The sequence below is a fragment of the Pecten maximus genome, chromosome 13 (genome assembly GCF_902652985.1).
Source record: "Pecten maximus chromosome 13, xPecMax1.1, whole genome shotgun sequence".
In the NCBI taxonomy this organism is placed as follows: Eukaryota; Metazoa; Mollusca; class Bivalvia; order Pectinida; family Pectinidae; genus Pecten; species Pecten maximus.
The window spans coordinates 2,274,155-2,289,628 of NC_047027.1; the positions used below are offsets into that span (position 1 = coordinate 2,274,155).

A 15,474-nucleotide genomic window follows, 5' to 3' on the forward strand; every position below is an offset into this window, starting at 1 on the left:
TATTCTAAATCTACTTCCAAACAGTATCCCATGTCACCGTCTTTGGGAATGTCGCAAACGTCAAAACGATATATTTCCGTGGCGTTCAACCAGTGAAAGAAATCGATCGGTAACGGTTCCATCATGGCTTTCCCATACAGATTATTGCAATCCGTATACAAGATATATTTGTCGGGTTTGGAAGGGTCGTGTGTTTCGGGAACGTAAGGGTTGTTGGCTTTGGCGTACTTATTGCTTATCATGGAGATACCTCCACGCACTCCGCTTTCGAAAAACAGATACATGTCTGGATCTGTCAGTAATTCTAGATTCACACCCGTCATTTTGAGTGCAGCAGACCAAGCTAACCCCGGACAGGTATAGTAATGTGCAGCATCCAAACCATAATAGTCTAGACACATAGTTCGGAAATTTTCGAACACATCGGCCAAGAGCAACACGTCTGTTTTTAAATACAGATCGTGATATTCCCCGAAACTTTGTATGTTCATTTTCTCCCAGACTTCTTGTGCATGCTCATAGTCATCGTCCGAAATGTGCGATTTGCTTAATTGACTGTAAAACATGTCTTTGTGGGGCAATCGTGTCTCTAAAAATTTCTCACGACTCGAAACGTATTCATAGGGGTAGACCCCTTTGCGTAGTAACAGTTCCGATTCTTCTTTGGAAAATTCTTTTGAAAAGTGTTTGAATTTTGAAATGCCTTCTTTGGCAAGATTTTCTGTGAGCGATTCTAAACTTTGAGGCATGAATTGAAAGGAATCGATAAAACGCAAATTTCCCAAACTGAAAGAAATGTATTTCTCCATGTTGTTGGGTATGCATTTGATGTCATGATCTTTAAAAAGACCAATCGCCTCACATATGATGTGGGCATCGAATCGTTTAAGATTATGCAAAATACAGGGGATGAAAGTGGCCTGCCTACATGTCAAATTGCATCTGTTGTGACACGCACCATAATATACGCCGGTCAAATGATCATGATGTCTGACTCGATCTTTCTCGTCTAAGGTTTGCCTACAAATATAACACAGCGTGCTCTTTTGAAATTCGCGCTCTTCGTCTCGGGTTAATGTTAGAGGTTTAACATTACCTAGGATTTCTTTTTCTTCTTCTAAGAGACATTCTAGAAACTTTTTACTCACGTCCTGACCTCTATACACTACCGGCGGCTTCGTGTGCTTATCATCTGCACACACCACTTGATAACCGAAACTGCAAGGTTCGAACTTTGTGTTGGGTGCGGTACTCGATCGTTTTGGGTCATTGACACACGTGTGCACTTTTTGTGCTAGACACTCAAAATCGCAATAGATTACAAAAGGTACCTTTAGTGTTTTTGCAAAATCCGAAAATTCTAGGAAATTGTCGCCTTCCTCCGGTAGCTGTACGTGTTGCGGATCGTGTCTATGACAATGTTCGAGGTGTTTCTCTAACAAATCTTTACGAATAAAACCATGCAAACAAAAATGGCAGAAATGGGTAGTTGACGTTTGTGATTTCGTTCTCGACAGAAATTTGTTTAGACTAGTAATGATACAATAGTGTGACTTCTTACCTTGTTTGAGATACAGGAGATCTATGCAATGAAGTGGATCTCTCTGTTTTGTCATGTACATCGGAAATATTTCCTTGTCCTCAAACCCAAAAACATTGACGGAAATGTTGTTTTGTTTTTCAAATTTACCTACTTGAGATATGGTAACGGGGTAATTAATACCGCTCATGTTAAGTTCACATTCGTGAAGTTTATAATGGTCCACACGTTCCGGAGTCTCTGTTTGAGGATGAATGGACGCCAACACAGACCACAGGAAACACTTTTCGTCGTCGTTGATGATGTTAACGATCTGACTTCGACTGAGGGTTGTCGGTAGGGGTATGTAAGATGATCCTCTAATGGGTGAGTACTTAGCCGTAGAAATAACCATTCTCACGATGTGTTTTAATGTCCAGTTAGATCCCTCTCTCAGGTGTTTTTCAAACGAGTCAAATATCTTTTGAAAGGCGGCGTCCAGGTCGTGTTGCGGAAAGTCCTCGTCGATCATGAAGGTATACGTCTTGCTTCTAAAATGAGGAAACGCAGATTGAACGTTTCCGTCTTTGTCTTCCTTTTCCAACTCGACCTGAATGTTGATATACCACTTTAAAGCATGCAATCGACGTACTTCTCTCTTTAAATGTTCCCTTGTTTCTTCTTGCACTCTTTGAAAAAACAATAGCAAATCCATACCATCGTTGTCGTTCGGATACACGTATCTATCGTTGGCCATTCCATTCAAACTACTTTCGTCAGATACACGATGGTCGTTCTGTGACACATCGTGTACACTTGACATGTCGTGTGTATTTGACACGTCATTGTTATGCACACGATTGTTCTGTACATTTGGCATGTCGTTGTTCTGTGTATTTAGCGTGCTGTTATGTACATCGTCGTTCTGCACATTTGACATACCGTTTGCATTTGACATGTTGTTTTGTACAGTTGACATGTCCTTTTGTGGTTCACTGGACTCGTTTGATGTTGTTCCTCGGTTTGACGCGTTACCGCCCGATTGTTGAGAATGTTTGGATTTCACGTGTTGTTTTAAAGTGTAATTCCTGGTGAATTTCTTACCACACTCTTTGAACGAAAATGATTTCTCGTGTTCCTTGACGTGTCGAATGAAATTGTCTTTCCTCTTGATGGATTTACCACAAATGTCGCAAATAAATAGCTCTGCCTTTCGTTTCTTTTTGGGCGGTTCGTTTTCTTTGTTTTCCATTTGTTCTCGTGTATTCAGTTTCAAAGAGCCGTCATCATCAACCGTCAGTTGGTTCAAACAGTTGTCTAATGTCTCCTTTTCTTGTGGGTTTAACTCGTTAAGAAACTCTTCAACGGGATCCATACCGCCCGGTTCGAGTTCCCGCTATGTACTGAAAGTGGCGCTTTAAAAAGTCCTTCTTTTAAATACAACGAATCACGTGACTTGTAGGCAACTGTCGATTTAAATATACGTTAAACGTGCGCCATTTACGCTTCAGTGGTTTCTTATGAAGGGAGTCCATAAATCGTTTGGGAGTGTTCTCAACGTACAGATTTCCTCCTTTCATGGCGAGTCCATCACTCGTTTCTGGTTTTTCTTTTGTAAGCAACTGTTCGTTTTCTTCCTCTGTTTTTTCTGTTATCCCTTGTTTATCTGTTTTCTCTAGTTTATCTGTTTTCTCTGGTTTTTCTCGCATGATGTCATCATATTTAGCTTTAGAAATCAGTACCAGCTCCCTTGCCATAACGTAGATAACTTTTGATGAATAGGGGTAGCACGTCTTGTAGTGCCAATAACCGCTGTGTTCTCTGTTTCCTTGTAATACCTTCGGCTAACAGTTTACGAATGACCAGTCGCTTACGATAAAGCGTTCTTTTATCCTCGTCCGATAGCGGTAAAGTGTCTCTCACCGCATTATAGACGATTTCCACCAATAACTTTAATTGTGGGGTTGTCAACGTTTTTAAAACTGCTTTCATCTGCTCTCCGTTAGCCTCCAATAAAAAATCCAACAATGCATTCATTTTACAGGTTCGCAGACGACGACGTTCTGCCCCGGTAAGATGTGAGTGTACGATGAAGGCGAGCGAATGCTGACGTTCGTATTTACGATGTCCAGCTTGGGAAAATGGGGGCTGACGCAGATGACCAAATATCCGTATTTTTCTGTGGACGTTGCCTTCTGGTAAGCCTGTCTAAAATATTCGTTTTGTCTTGGAAATATCTGTCGCCCCAAAGTCTCCACTTGCAGTTGATCTCGATAGTTTCTGAACAGAACGAAATAATGGGTGTTTAAGTTGAGAGTTCGCATGAATTTTCCTTTCTGAAATACGTTTTGTATCAAAAACAGCACGGAGAAATTGAGGTGATGCGACTTGACACAGAACATGTTCATCAAGGCCTTGTCGTCTGCACCTTCCGCCATACAGTCGTCGATGATCAATAACTTGTGACCTTTCACATCACCCCATTCTTGGAATTGATCTTCATTCGGTAGTTTATGATGAAATGTGATTTCTTTCACTTTTTGTCTCATCTCATCGAAAGCAGGCTGCCAAGTGTCATAACAATAGATGATCTTTCTAGGTGGCTCGGTAAACATTCCATCGCCATTTTCTATGATCTGTTTGGTCAAATACGTCTTCCCACTGCCCGTACCACCAGACACCATGATGGTGGTGGGGCTCTGAAATTTGACGAGAGATTCTTTCTTCCACCATTCCATGATCACAAATGAAGGTCGTACAGTTTCTCACTCAAATTTATAGCACAAACATTCCGTGAAAAAAAAAAAAGAAACACACCGTTTGCTATGTACAAAATATTTTTTTTTATTAATTTTAATGCGCACGATGATAAGCATATTGTTTAATATTGTTTATAAGCATATTGTTTATAAGCATATAAGCATATTGTTTATAAGCATTTACAATTCTGCACAACACGTCTGTCCTCCCATCGATTCAAAACAATAAGGAAAAGTGTTTTGTATGTAACTCGCAACGAAACTGTCATTGTTTTCGTAATCATCTCCAAATTTTTTCACAATGTTCTCCATAGATACGCCCCTACACCTGTTTAACAGATAATAGAGTGTGTAATGTCCGCACACGTTAGAATGAGCACTCTGTAGTCTCTTGTCGTTGTATTCGAGTTCATAATCCAAGCCAAAATATGTCGGCGATTGACCGTAACTATCGAAGAATTGACCTCCATTTTCATCAAAGTACAGAGCCAACCAGTGACGACCTCGTTGGTTGCTATTGTCCGTATTCACGATGAATCCAAACGGTCTTCGATTCACACGTTCAGGTATTTGATCCCTTGCATACACACCGACGATTTTTTTATTCATTACAGAGTCACAGTTTATGACGCATCTCAGCTGATCCGCATTCATGGTTGGACGACGTCTCTTGCAGCGTTGATCTCAAAGTAACCCGGATACTCGGCGTAGATGATACAACTCACTGTGTCGGTCAGGGCCGTACCAAAGGTCACTTCCAGTCTGACGTTGCCCTGCTTGAGTAAGGTGAGATATTCGCTGTCTTGAAATACGGGCTCTAGATTGAAAGTGTATAGAGCATAACCGTTAGCAATGCCTTGTCTATTTACGTCTATTCCGACGTCGTTCAGCCATTTCCCCGTAGTTTTGAACATGTCCGTCAGAACAGGCACTACCGTCTGACCCCCGGCTGTCGTATAATCCAGCTTTAAAGGGTTTCCATTCACAGAAATTCCGTCTACATACAGTCCAACTCGAGTCACGTTGTAGTGCTGAAAATACCACGGGTTCTCCCCATAGACACCCGTGGCAGCCGAGGCTTTGACAAATCCCACAGTCACAAAATCGGGACGCATACCTTGAAATATGTTGTCGTAAGTGAAACTTGTACTTCCAAAAGGCACGGTCATCTGTTTGATGATGGTCTGTGTGAATGGGTACTTGGCATTCGTACTGGTCAGGGCTTGTGACTGTGCGTAGATCACTGCCGGATTCAATCTCACCTTGGCTACACGTAAGAGGATCTCCTCAAATACGATCTTGTAGCTAGCGTTAGCGGTGTCGGTCATCAAACAAAACTCTGGTTTCGATCTGTACAGTTTCACGTTCACGTTCACGATTTTCAGGAGATCGTGAAATAGGTTCCCTTCCATGTCACACGATTTTCCTCCTTCAAACAATTTTGCTCTTTCTAGCAAGTTAAGGTTTCCACCGCTTCTAACATCAGTGTCGTCCATTTCACCATCTGTGTCTTTCAGCCATAGCTGAGTACGCAGTTGTGAACTTTTGGCGTCGTATCCATATTTTAACAGAGCTTGTATGTAGGCTTTGTAGGCATAATGATTGGTGGTAGAAACCACAGTCTTTCCTTGCAAAGCCACGTCCACTTGTGTAAATAGAGCAGGTAAAAACAAGTTCACTGGACCCACGTTTTCATCGTCAGCAATGCTGCTTCCATCCCCTTTCTTCACCTTGACCTTTGCATAGATCAGAGTATTTTTCATGTCTATGTATTCCATCCCATTCTGACCGGAAATGACAAATTCCACAGGAGAATCACCGGCGACTTGTGATATGGGTAAAACGTCCTGGTAATTAATATTTTCTATGGCTGTCTGCGTTGGCGGTAGGTCAAATAGAGCCAATTGTGACGGTTGTGCCTCTCGAAAGAATTGCTGGTTTATTGTAGCCATGAGGATAGGAATGCCTTCTTTTTTGAGGGTCTTCTAGTCTTGTTTTTTCTAGCTTTCCTCGTCTTTCTGGTTTTGGTGTTTCCAGATTTTCTTGTCTTTCTGGTCTTGGTGTTTCTAGATTTTCTTGTCTTTCTGATATTTCTAGTCTTGACTTTCAGTCGTCTAGTTGTCTTTCCAAGCTTAGAGGTGTGTACCCTTCGACGTTTTCTCGGTAAATGTTGACGAGACGTCGATCGCTTTCGTTTTATCTCCGATTTGGCTTGGTCCACAGTCTGTTGTACCGGTGAAACTAAATCCATTTTCACTTTCATTTCGTCGTGTGTATCCTCACTTGGTTGTCGTTCTATAGGTATCATGAAGTCGTCAGGTTGACCGCTGATGCTGTCACCACGCTGATTGACATTTCTAGTAGCGTTATGCAGATGAGATTTCCCATCCGTTATACTCTTGTAATATTGCATCCATTTCGACACGTTCGGCACGTACATGTTCCTCACGTCCATGTTTCTCAAGCGTAAAACGGGTAGGATTTAAAGTGAAGTGTCAACGCCAAAGGTTTTTTCAAGAATGAAGCTAAGTTACCCTTAGCGTCCTTAATGTAGATTTCTAAGTCTCTAATTTCCGTTATGTTTACAGGAAGATACTGTGGAACGACAAAGTCCTGGGTCCAATTGCCAGCTTTCTGAGATTTCACCAAGCGCAGCAAGTTCTCTCGTTCTCCATCCAAGATACAACCGTCGCACACGTTGCAGTGTAGGTATAGATCAAATCGTGATTTAGAGCCGGGTTCTGCCATGTGTAGATCCACTAATGCCACTTTCCAAACACCATTCAGGTTCAGCGGAGCGTTGAAATGTGTTTTGAAATGGAACGGTTTATTTTCTGGGAAGTATGACAAATTCTTATCGCTCCTGATCACCACGTAGTGTGACATGTTGCTCGTTCGAAACGTCTTTGATCTCTTTTTCGGGGATCCACTGATTATATTTAGCAGGCCACCCTTCGAATTGGACGAACCATTCGACCTGACCTCCCCTCTTACGCTTTTTTATCTTTTTCTCTATGAACCACAAGGCATCTTCGTCTTTATCGACTCTTTGCAGTTCGGATTGATAGAAATTACCCTTGATGGGTTCGTTTAAGAAATCAATCAATTGGTATTGGGGTATGTTTTGTCTAAAAACCCTTTTGTTAACCTTAAAGATTTCCGATGACCATTGCTGTTGATAAGCACGTCTGAAAAGTTCTTTATTGTGAGACACGCGAACGAGACTCCCAATCTTGAATCTGAACACGGGACGTGCTTTCTTGCGCTTTTTAGGGGTGTGATTTGTTGGTGTTTTCAAGTATTGATGTGCAAATACGTCCACTTTGTTGTCGTCGTCGAGGTCTTTGGGGGCTAACCCATTTAGAGAACTGTGAGGTGTGGCGTTATACGAATTGACGAAATCTTGTAATTTGTCGATGTATTTATAGGTTCTGAATTTCGTAAAGTAGCGATACATCATGGTTTTCAAGGTTCTAATGACTCTCAGCATAGTTGGCTTTGGTCTCGTTTTGGGAGGTAAAATAGTGAATGTTGTGGTCGCGACAAAATGTTTTCAACCAGCGATTGTTGAATTCAGATCCCTTATCGGTTCTTAGTTTTAGTGGAAATCTTCCACGATTTAATATGACCTTAAATGCATCTAATACCGTCTTTGCCGTTTTATCTTTGACAGGTTCTACCCGCAGAAAGCGACTGAACACGTCGATGACGACGAGCAGAAATCTGACACCTGAATTTTGTTTAGACAGTGACGTCACAGCCGCCAAATCCACGTCATACTGCACGAACGGCCCAGCAACTTCCACGGGAGCACGTCTAAAAGATCGTCTCGCAGGCTTCTGTAAGCTGTATTCGTCCAAAGACTGTAGATACCTCCTAATCTTGTGTAGACCGGGTGTATGATATCCACTTGACTTTAAGACTTGATGAACTTTTACAGGACTCAAAAATGTACCTCCATTGTCGAAATTGTAATAAACATCATCGATTCGTCGTTTTTCCTCTTCAGTCAACATATCTGTAAAAATAACGAACTCTTTTTGTATTTTCATTGACTTTTATTCACGTAAAAATTGTAAGAATCACAATTAAAACCTTTGAACCATAACAGTGTTATTTTTAGCTCACCTGGACCGAAGGTCCGGTGAGCTTATGCCATGGTGCAGCGTCCGTCGTCCGTCCGTCGTCCGTCGTCCGTCCGTCAACATTTGCTTCAAATCGCTACTAGTCAAAAAGTTCTTATTGGATTTTGACCAAATTTGGTCAGAAACATCCTTGGCAGAAGGGGATCAGATTTTGCATAAATGGTGACTCTGACCCCCAAGGGGCCTGAGGGGCGGGGCCCAATAGGGGAAATTGAGGCAATTCCTTTAAATCGCTACTAGTCATAAAGTTATGAATGGATTTGAACCCAATTTGGTCAGAAACATCCTTTGGAGAAGGGGAACAGATTTTGCATAAATGGTTACTCTGACCCCCAAGGGGCCAAAGGGGCGGGGCCTAATGGGGAAATAGAGGTAATTCCTTCAAATCGCTACTAGTCATAAATTTATGAATGGATTTGAACCCAATTTAGTCAGAAACATTCTTGGGGGAAGGGGAACAGATTTTGCATAAATGGTGACTTTGACCCCCAAGGGGCCAAAGGGGCGGGGCCCCATATGGGAAATAGAGGTAATTCCTTTAAATCGCTACTAGTCATAAAGTTATGAATGGATTTGAACCCAATTTAGTAAGAAACATCCTTTGGGGAAGGGGAATAGATTTTGCATAAATGGTGACTCTGACCCCTAAGGGGCCAAAGGGGCGGGGCCTAATGGGGAAATAGAGGTAATTCCTTCAAATCGCTACTAGTCATAAAGGTATGAATGGAATTGAACCCAATTTGGTCAGAAACATTTTTATGTGAAGGGGAACAGATTTTGCATAAATGGTTACTCTGACCCCCAAAGGACCAAAGGGGCGGGACCTAATGGGGAAACAGAGGTAATATCTTTGAATCGCTACTAGTCATAAAGTTATGAAAGGATTTGAACCGAATTTGGTCAAAAACATCATAGGGGGAAGGGGAACAGATTTTGCATAAATGGTGACACTGATCCCTGAGGGGCCAAAGGGGGGCATGGCCCCATAAGGGAAATAGAGGTAATTCCTTTAAATCGCTACTAGTCATAAAGTTATGAATGGTTTTTAACACAATTTAGTAAGAAACATCCTTTGGGAAAAGGGAACAGATTTTGCATAAATGGTGACTCTGACCCCCAAGGGGCCAAAGGAGCGGGGCCTAATGGGGAAATAGAGGTAATTCCTTCAAATCGCTACTAGTCATAAAGTTATGAATGGATTTGAACCCAATTTAATAAGAAACATCCTTTGGGGAAGGGGAAGAGAGTTTGCATAAATGGTGACTCTGACCCCCGAGGGGCCAAAGGGGCAGGGCCCCATATGGGAAATAGAGGTAATTCCTTTAAATCGCTACTAGTCATAAATTTATCAATGGATTTGAACCCAATTTAGTAAGAAACATTCTTTGGGGAAGGGGAACAGATTTTGCATAAATGGTGACTCTGACCCCCAAGGGGCCAAAGGGGCGGGGCCTAATGGGGAAATAGAGGTAATTCCTTAAAATCACTACTAGTCATAAAGTTATGAATGGATTTGAACCCAATTTGGTAAGAAACATTCTTGGGGGAAGGGGAACAGATTTTGCATAAATGGTGACTCTGACCCCCGAGGGGCAAAAGGGGCGGGGCCCCATATGGGAAATAGAGGTAATTCCTTTAAATCACTACTAGTCATAAAGTTATAAATCGTCGTAGAAACTGCAAAACCTCGTAAGTTGTTTCAGCTAAGTTTTCAGGAGACACAAAAAACTGTTTTATTATAGTTGTGTAAAGCGAATGTTCATCTTTTTTTGTAACAAAGTATATCCTTGTGTACTTAAAGTAATTGTTAACTTCACTCTAACTAAAGGATTACCTGTTGACCTATATTCGACTTACGAGGATTTGTTTCAGTTTTCATGAAAAATATAGGGAAAAACGAGATTTTGTGAGAATATTCCATTCTTTAATAGTAAACTTAACTTAAAAAAACATTAGGTATTGTTCAAGTAAATTGTTTGCTGCCATTGCAACCATAAAACGTAGGTGAGTATTTACCAAATTGACTATAAAATTAACCATGTACATGTATAATTGGCAAATAGTAAAAATAATACCAAAAAAATATATCTAGCTGATATTTGAAAACAACATTGTTTGAAGTCTTTTGTGTGAAACATGCAAAACCTTTCAAATTTCATTTTGTACCAGTCACTCGCTCTAAAAGTTATATGATATGTCCACAAGATGTTATTATTTAATTTATCTGGCATCCATATGATGGTACAAAACAATCACTAAGTCAAGCAATCATTTGTCTGAATGAGGTAAATTGTCATAGAAGCCATGATAATCGGACGGGATCACTTGCTTCAGCTCCTGTAGATGCTGGAATTTCCTCTTTGGAATGTTGACTTTGGAAGTATACAGAGGTTGTATGTCCTGATCCGTGTAATTGTGACAATCACTTCTCCTTGCTTTCCGGGGAAGGTCCTGCAGATCTTCATCATACAGAAGCTTGTACTGAATCTTACCATCCGGCGTGTAATTGATTAACCTTAAATCGGTTACACAGTTGTCGCCAATCTTTGTTCCGGGGCGTATGGAGCTGTAGTAGGACAAAGTGGAAAACTTTCTGAAGAAAGTGTGCGACAAATATTTCACTTTGTATGGTTTTTTAACTCTGGCGCCTTCGATGTATTGTACGTAATTGGCTGGACAGTAAACTGGTCTGTTTCGCAGAGCTCGCTCAATCGTGCTGTGAATGCTGTCGCACTCCATCTGTGTGTGCCCTTTCTCGAGGATTTTTTGGGTAATTGTCATGTGTTTTGTAATTGACAGATGGAGTAAGGTATTGGCCAAGGTACTGTTTCGATTTTGATAAGTACACCCATCGCTGAATATTGTGAGTTTGTCAGTATCCTCCATTTCATTGGTTACATAGTCATACACACATGACGCGAAGCTATTTGCACCCAATTCGCCTTCCCCTTCATGCCAAAAATAACAAATTACCTCACTTGTAGCAAGGTCAAATATAGTAAAATTATGGCACGCTAGCTTTGTTTTATAGTACATGGCACTCGCTTTTAAACACGGGGCTAGTAGTACTGCCTGTAGGTCAAGAGTGATCACCTTTCCATCCCCTGAAAGCGCATTCTGTTTGTCTTACGTTTTTTCGGCCCTTGCCTGGTTTTTCTTCTGAATATGTAAACGGTAAACCTCCTCATCAAGATTGCCATTTTCAAATGCACAACATAGGTCACACTGGTCCTTTTTTGGTTGGAATATTGAAATGTTATTTTCATCAACTACTTCCCGGAAGAGCGTTATTGAGACATGTTTACTTGAGTCGGTGCTAGCCACCTGCTCCTCATAGATCTTGTACAGTTGTGTTACCGATTGGATACCAGGCTCCAGATACAACTTGGAGGTTGAAGCTCTACAATAATGCGATGGTAATTTTGCCAGCGATTGAAGAAAATCTGAAACTGCATTCTTTTTCATTGTGTTTGATGGTTTTGGTGGAGTAACTGATGCTGACGAGCTAGGACCCATACCAGCAGATGAACAAGTCCTCATCCAACCCAGAACTGTCCACTCTCCCAATCCTAAGGTTGAAAGAAACATGGTCTTGCATACGCGCACACGACATACCATCTTTTTTAAGTGATACTTAAGGCTTTGCTTCCTTCGAGAAGAGTTTGTGTTCTGTGACCTTTCTCTTGGCTCTGTAGAATCGATCATACTTCTAACGTAGACTTTCTTCTGATCCCAGTCCATATCCCAAAAATCTTTGAATATTGTTTGTCTCTCTTCTTCGCTAAAATCCTTACACTTACATACTGAAAGCGCCTTGGAACATTTTTTGCCACTGCACCTTGGACCCATTTCTCGCGGAGGTTTAGCAACCTCTTGTACATATTTTCCATCTAAATTTTTCTTCACACCTTGATACCTTTTACCTAACATTCTCAAAGTTTTGGATTTATTTCTCTTCCATTCAGTTGGGTCTGATTTTTTCTTTCTTTTATTCACCCGTGTACTCTCTATATCAGATTCAGAATCTGTTCTTTCCGACTTGTCCTCATCTCTAGTTAGATCCCCCTCCACATCTGTTCTTTCCTCAAAACTACTGTCCATCGGTTCGTTGTCTGTTTTATTTTTTGTAGGAATCCAATCTGGATCTTTCACGTCATCATCAAGATCCTCAACATATTGATCTTCTGAATCATAACCTTTACTTTTTGAGCTTGTTTCATTTCCGCTGTCTAAGTCATGGTCTAGTTCGCGACATGAAAGATCAATGTTGTTAAGTGAATGCTCAGATTCCTTGGAATTACCGTTACAAGGGGATTCTGCAATGTTAGATACAGGTAACTGTTCTGAAAGTTCTTTACTTTTTGACAGTGAAAGATTTAGGCAAATTTGTCCCCTTGATAAGGTGTATTGTGTGAATTTTTTAGCATCCATTCTGGCAGTTCGGATGAAATTTGAATTCAGCTGTTTTGTACACACCGTTTTTATTTTCAATAACTATATACCTAGGAGTTGTTTGGGGATACAAACTGAGATAAACATCTTTTATAAAATTGTAACATTTCCCTTTTTGTGTATATTCACCAAGTTGTCTTTTTTTAAGCAAATTAACAATACTGTCCTGTGGGGACTCACACCTTGCCATGTCCTTGACCCACTGATGAGACATCCCTGCTACTTAAAAACCATCCACAGATAGAACAATAATAGTAGTCATTCTCAATCTCTAGATCTGTTGCTTCGGCTGGAATATTATCCACGCATGCTAAATGGTAATGGCGATCACAAGCATAACATCTCACCCATTCTGTACCATCAGAATCATAGAGAATGGTGCGCTCATTCAATATTGCCTGACCTTCTAATGATATTGGGTCGTTTGCCTGTTTTTCACAGGTAAAGCATGTCCAGCATTCTTCAATACTGGGGTCAGGTCCCTCTGAGCCAGATTCAGACATGTAGACTGAAAAAAATAATAATAATTTGTGACTGCAAAGCAAACACTATGCTGATACAAAATTGAATATACACTTGTTAGAAACTCTCTTTTTACATTGGCACAACAAGACATACTGCAGATGTGAAGGTTTACAGATATTGGGTGACAATTTTGAGTAAATAGTTTGGAATACAAAATAAAAAAGGAATAATCAGTAATAACAAAAACTCGTATATCAGATATTGCCGCCCAAACTGATAATTTAGTTTTTGTCAAAACCTCGTATTTCGCAAAAATGACTTCAATCAACTACTATAAACATGGGAAACAATATCTGAACATTTTGTTAGTGTTAATACTATGGTTGTGTAATATTACTTATTAAAACTTATGGCTGCAATGGATTTTTACACAATATAGCATCATGAAAATTGAAACCATCTAACTACAGCAAATAAAACTTGCATCGCAACAATTGTAAGGGTCAGTATTCTTAAAATAAGCTAACACATATCATAAATACAGTTTTTACTAAACAGAAATACTCACAGTTTGCAGATTTCAGCAGTAAACAGCGAAGCCCTTCAGTCAACAATGGGGATGATCTGAGTTACGAGATTTTGCAATTCCAAACACAGCTCCAATCAGATACGAGATAACAATCATGTGATGAAAACGCATTTTCTGATTGGAGCAGATCTACGTGCTTTTGACACAAGATGTAATAGAGCGGGAATATTGTACCAATAAATAATCAAATATCTGCCAAAATTCGAGTTACGAGGTTTTGCAGTTTCTCCGACGAAATGCATGTTGTAAACTCAGAGAGTCTGGACTTCATTATTTCTTTAAAGCAGTTGGGATCCCCACGCTATAACCATAAATAGCATTGTTTGAGGTTAACAAACAAAAGGAATTGAACATGAACATTATTTTGACATTTGGTCAAATCCAACCAGGTGAGCGATGCAGGCCCCATGGGCCTCTTGTTATTCGTGTCATATAAAATATTCAACGATCACAAGTTTTAGACTTTTATAAACCAGTCCTCTACACGTTCCATGGATCGAACCATTTTAAGCACCTTCTTCTTCCATGCTTCCGTTTTTAACACAGTGTCTCTCCATTCCACACGACACAATTGACCAATGTATGCATTTCTAATGGATCGCGAAAAATCACAGTGACTCACTTCCATAATAAAGTCTCCAATCACTTCCAAGTCGTCGATGTTCGCAAAGGATTCGTCTATGGTAGTGTATTTGCTGTTCACATATATGTGGCTGGCATACACGAGTTTCAGCAGATTGTCCATTCTAATAGAATCCTCCATCTGTAAGAAATCACAAAACTAATTCAGGCCATGTAGAATCGAGTTTCTTGACGAACTTTTGTATCTTATTAGGATGTACCACGTGATCATTCCATAGTTTACTCAACATGACGTGTAATGTTGCTGTTGGAATGTTACTAGTTAGAGCATATCGATTCCATAATCTTTTAACATCATGAAGATCCACTTTTTCCATGGCCCGATCGAAATAGATGTTTAGAATGTCATCTTTCGATAACACCACACAATCATGTGCAAGTTGATTCCCCTGGTTTTCTTCACAACCGGTACATACAAACACTTCGTTCAGTTTTGTTTTCAGTACATTAGCATAAGCTAAGCATAACAAGTCTTTTAAAATCTTTTTGTAGGCTTTACAGTGTATGTCTGTGATTATGAGTTCATCTCCCCTCTTATCGCTTAGGGTCCTGATCTCCTCCATTCATGAACGAGTATAACAATTTCAAACTTTCAGACAAATCTAATAATTGTTCAAAAATGTTCCAATGTAGCGAAACGTTTTTCTTGCCTATCACATAAACAAGCGTCTCACCTTGAATATTCTTGAGAACTATTCGATGTGTTGGGGTTCAGTCGACAAATTATTTGATTTCTTTCGATGTATTCCAAAGTAAAGTCTTGAGCTTGATCTATCTGTGCCTGTGTCATTGGTGAGAATGATGCAGTTCTCCGCAAAACGTGTTTATATACCACTTTTAATAAAGGAATTGCCTACGTTGTAGGTATAACTTGTCCTCGTTTAACATTAGAAGTGCCTACAA

General features: G+C 40.3%; 2 protein-coding genes across 2 annotated transcripts; both read right to left on the reverse strand.

Annotated features, from left to right (window-relative positions):
* Positions 1–7,132: 7,132 nt before the first annotated feature.
* LOC117341390 lies at positions 7,133–7,735 on the reverse strand. Its single transcript, XM_033903240.1, has one exon. The coding sequence runs from the start codon at positions 7,733–7,735 to the stop codon at positions 7,133–7,135; it is 603 nt and encodes a 200-aa protein (XP_033759131.1).
* A 16-nt stretch (positions 7,736–7,751) lies between these two features.
* Positions 7,752–8,294, reverse strand: LOC117341391. The gene has a single exon (XM_033903241.1). It carries the CDS (start codon positions 8,292–8,294, stop codon positions 7,752–7,754), a length of 543 nt encoding a protein of 180 aa, XP_033759132.1.
* Between the last annotated feature and the right edge of the window lie 7,180 nt (positions 8,295–15,474).

Bases quoted from the DNA above. Each gene is read 5' to 3' on its own strand.
- LOC117341390 (XM_033903240.1), bottom strand. From the start codon at position 7,735: ATGTATCGCTACTTTACGAAATTCAGAACCTATAAATACATCGACAAA.
- LOC117341391 (XM_033903241.1), bottom strand. From the start codon at position 8,294: ATGTTGACTGAAGAGGAAAAACGACGAATCGATGATGTTTATTACAAT.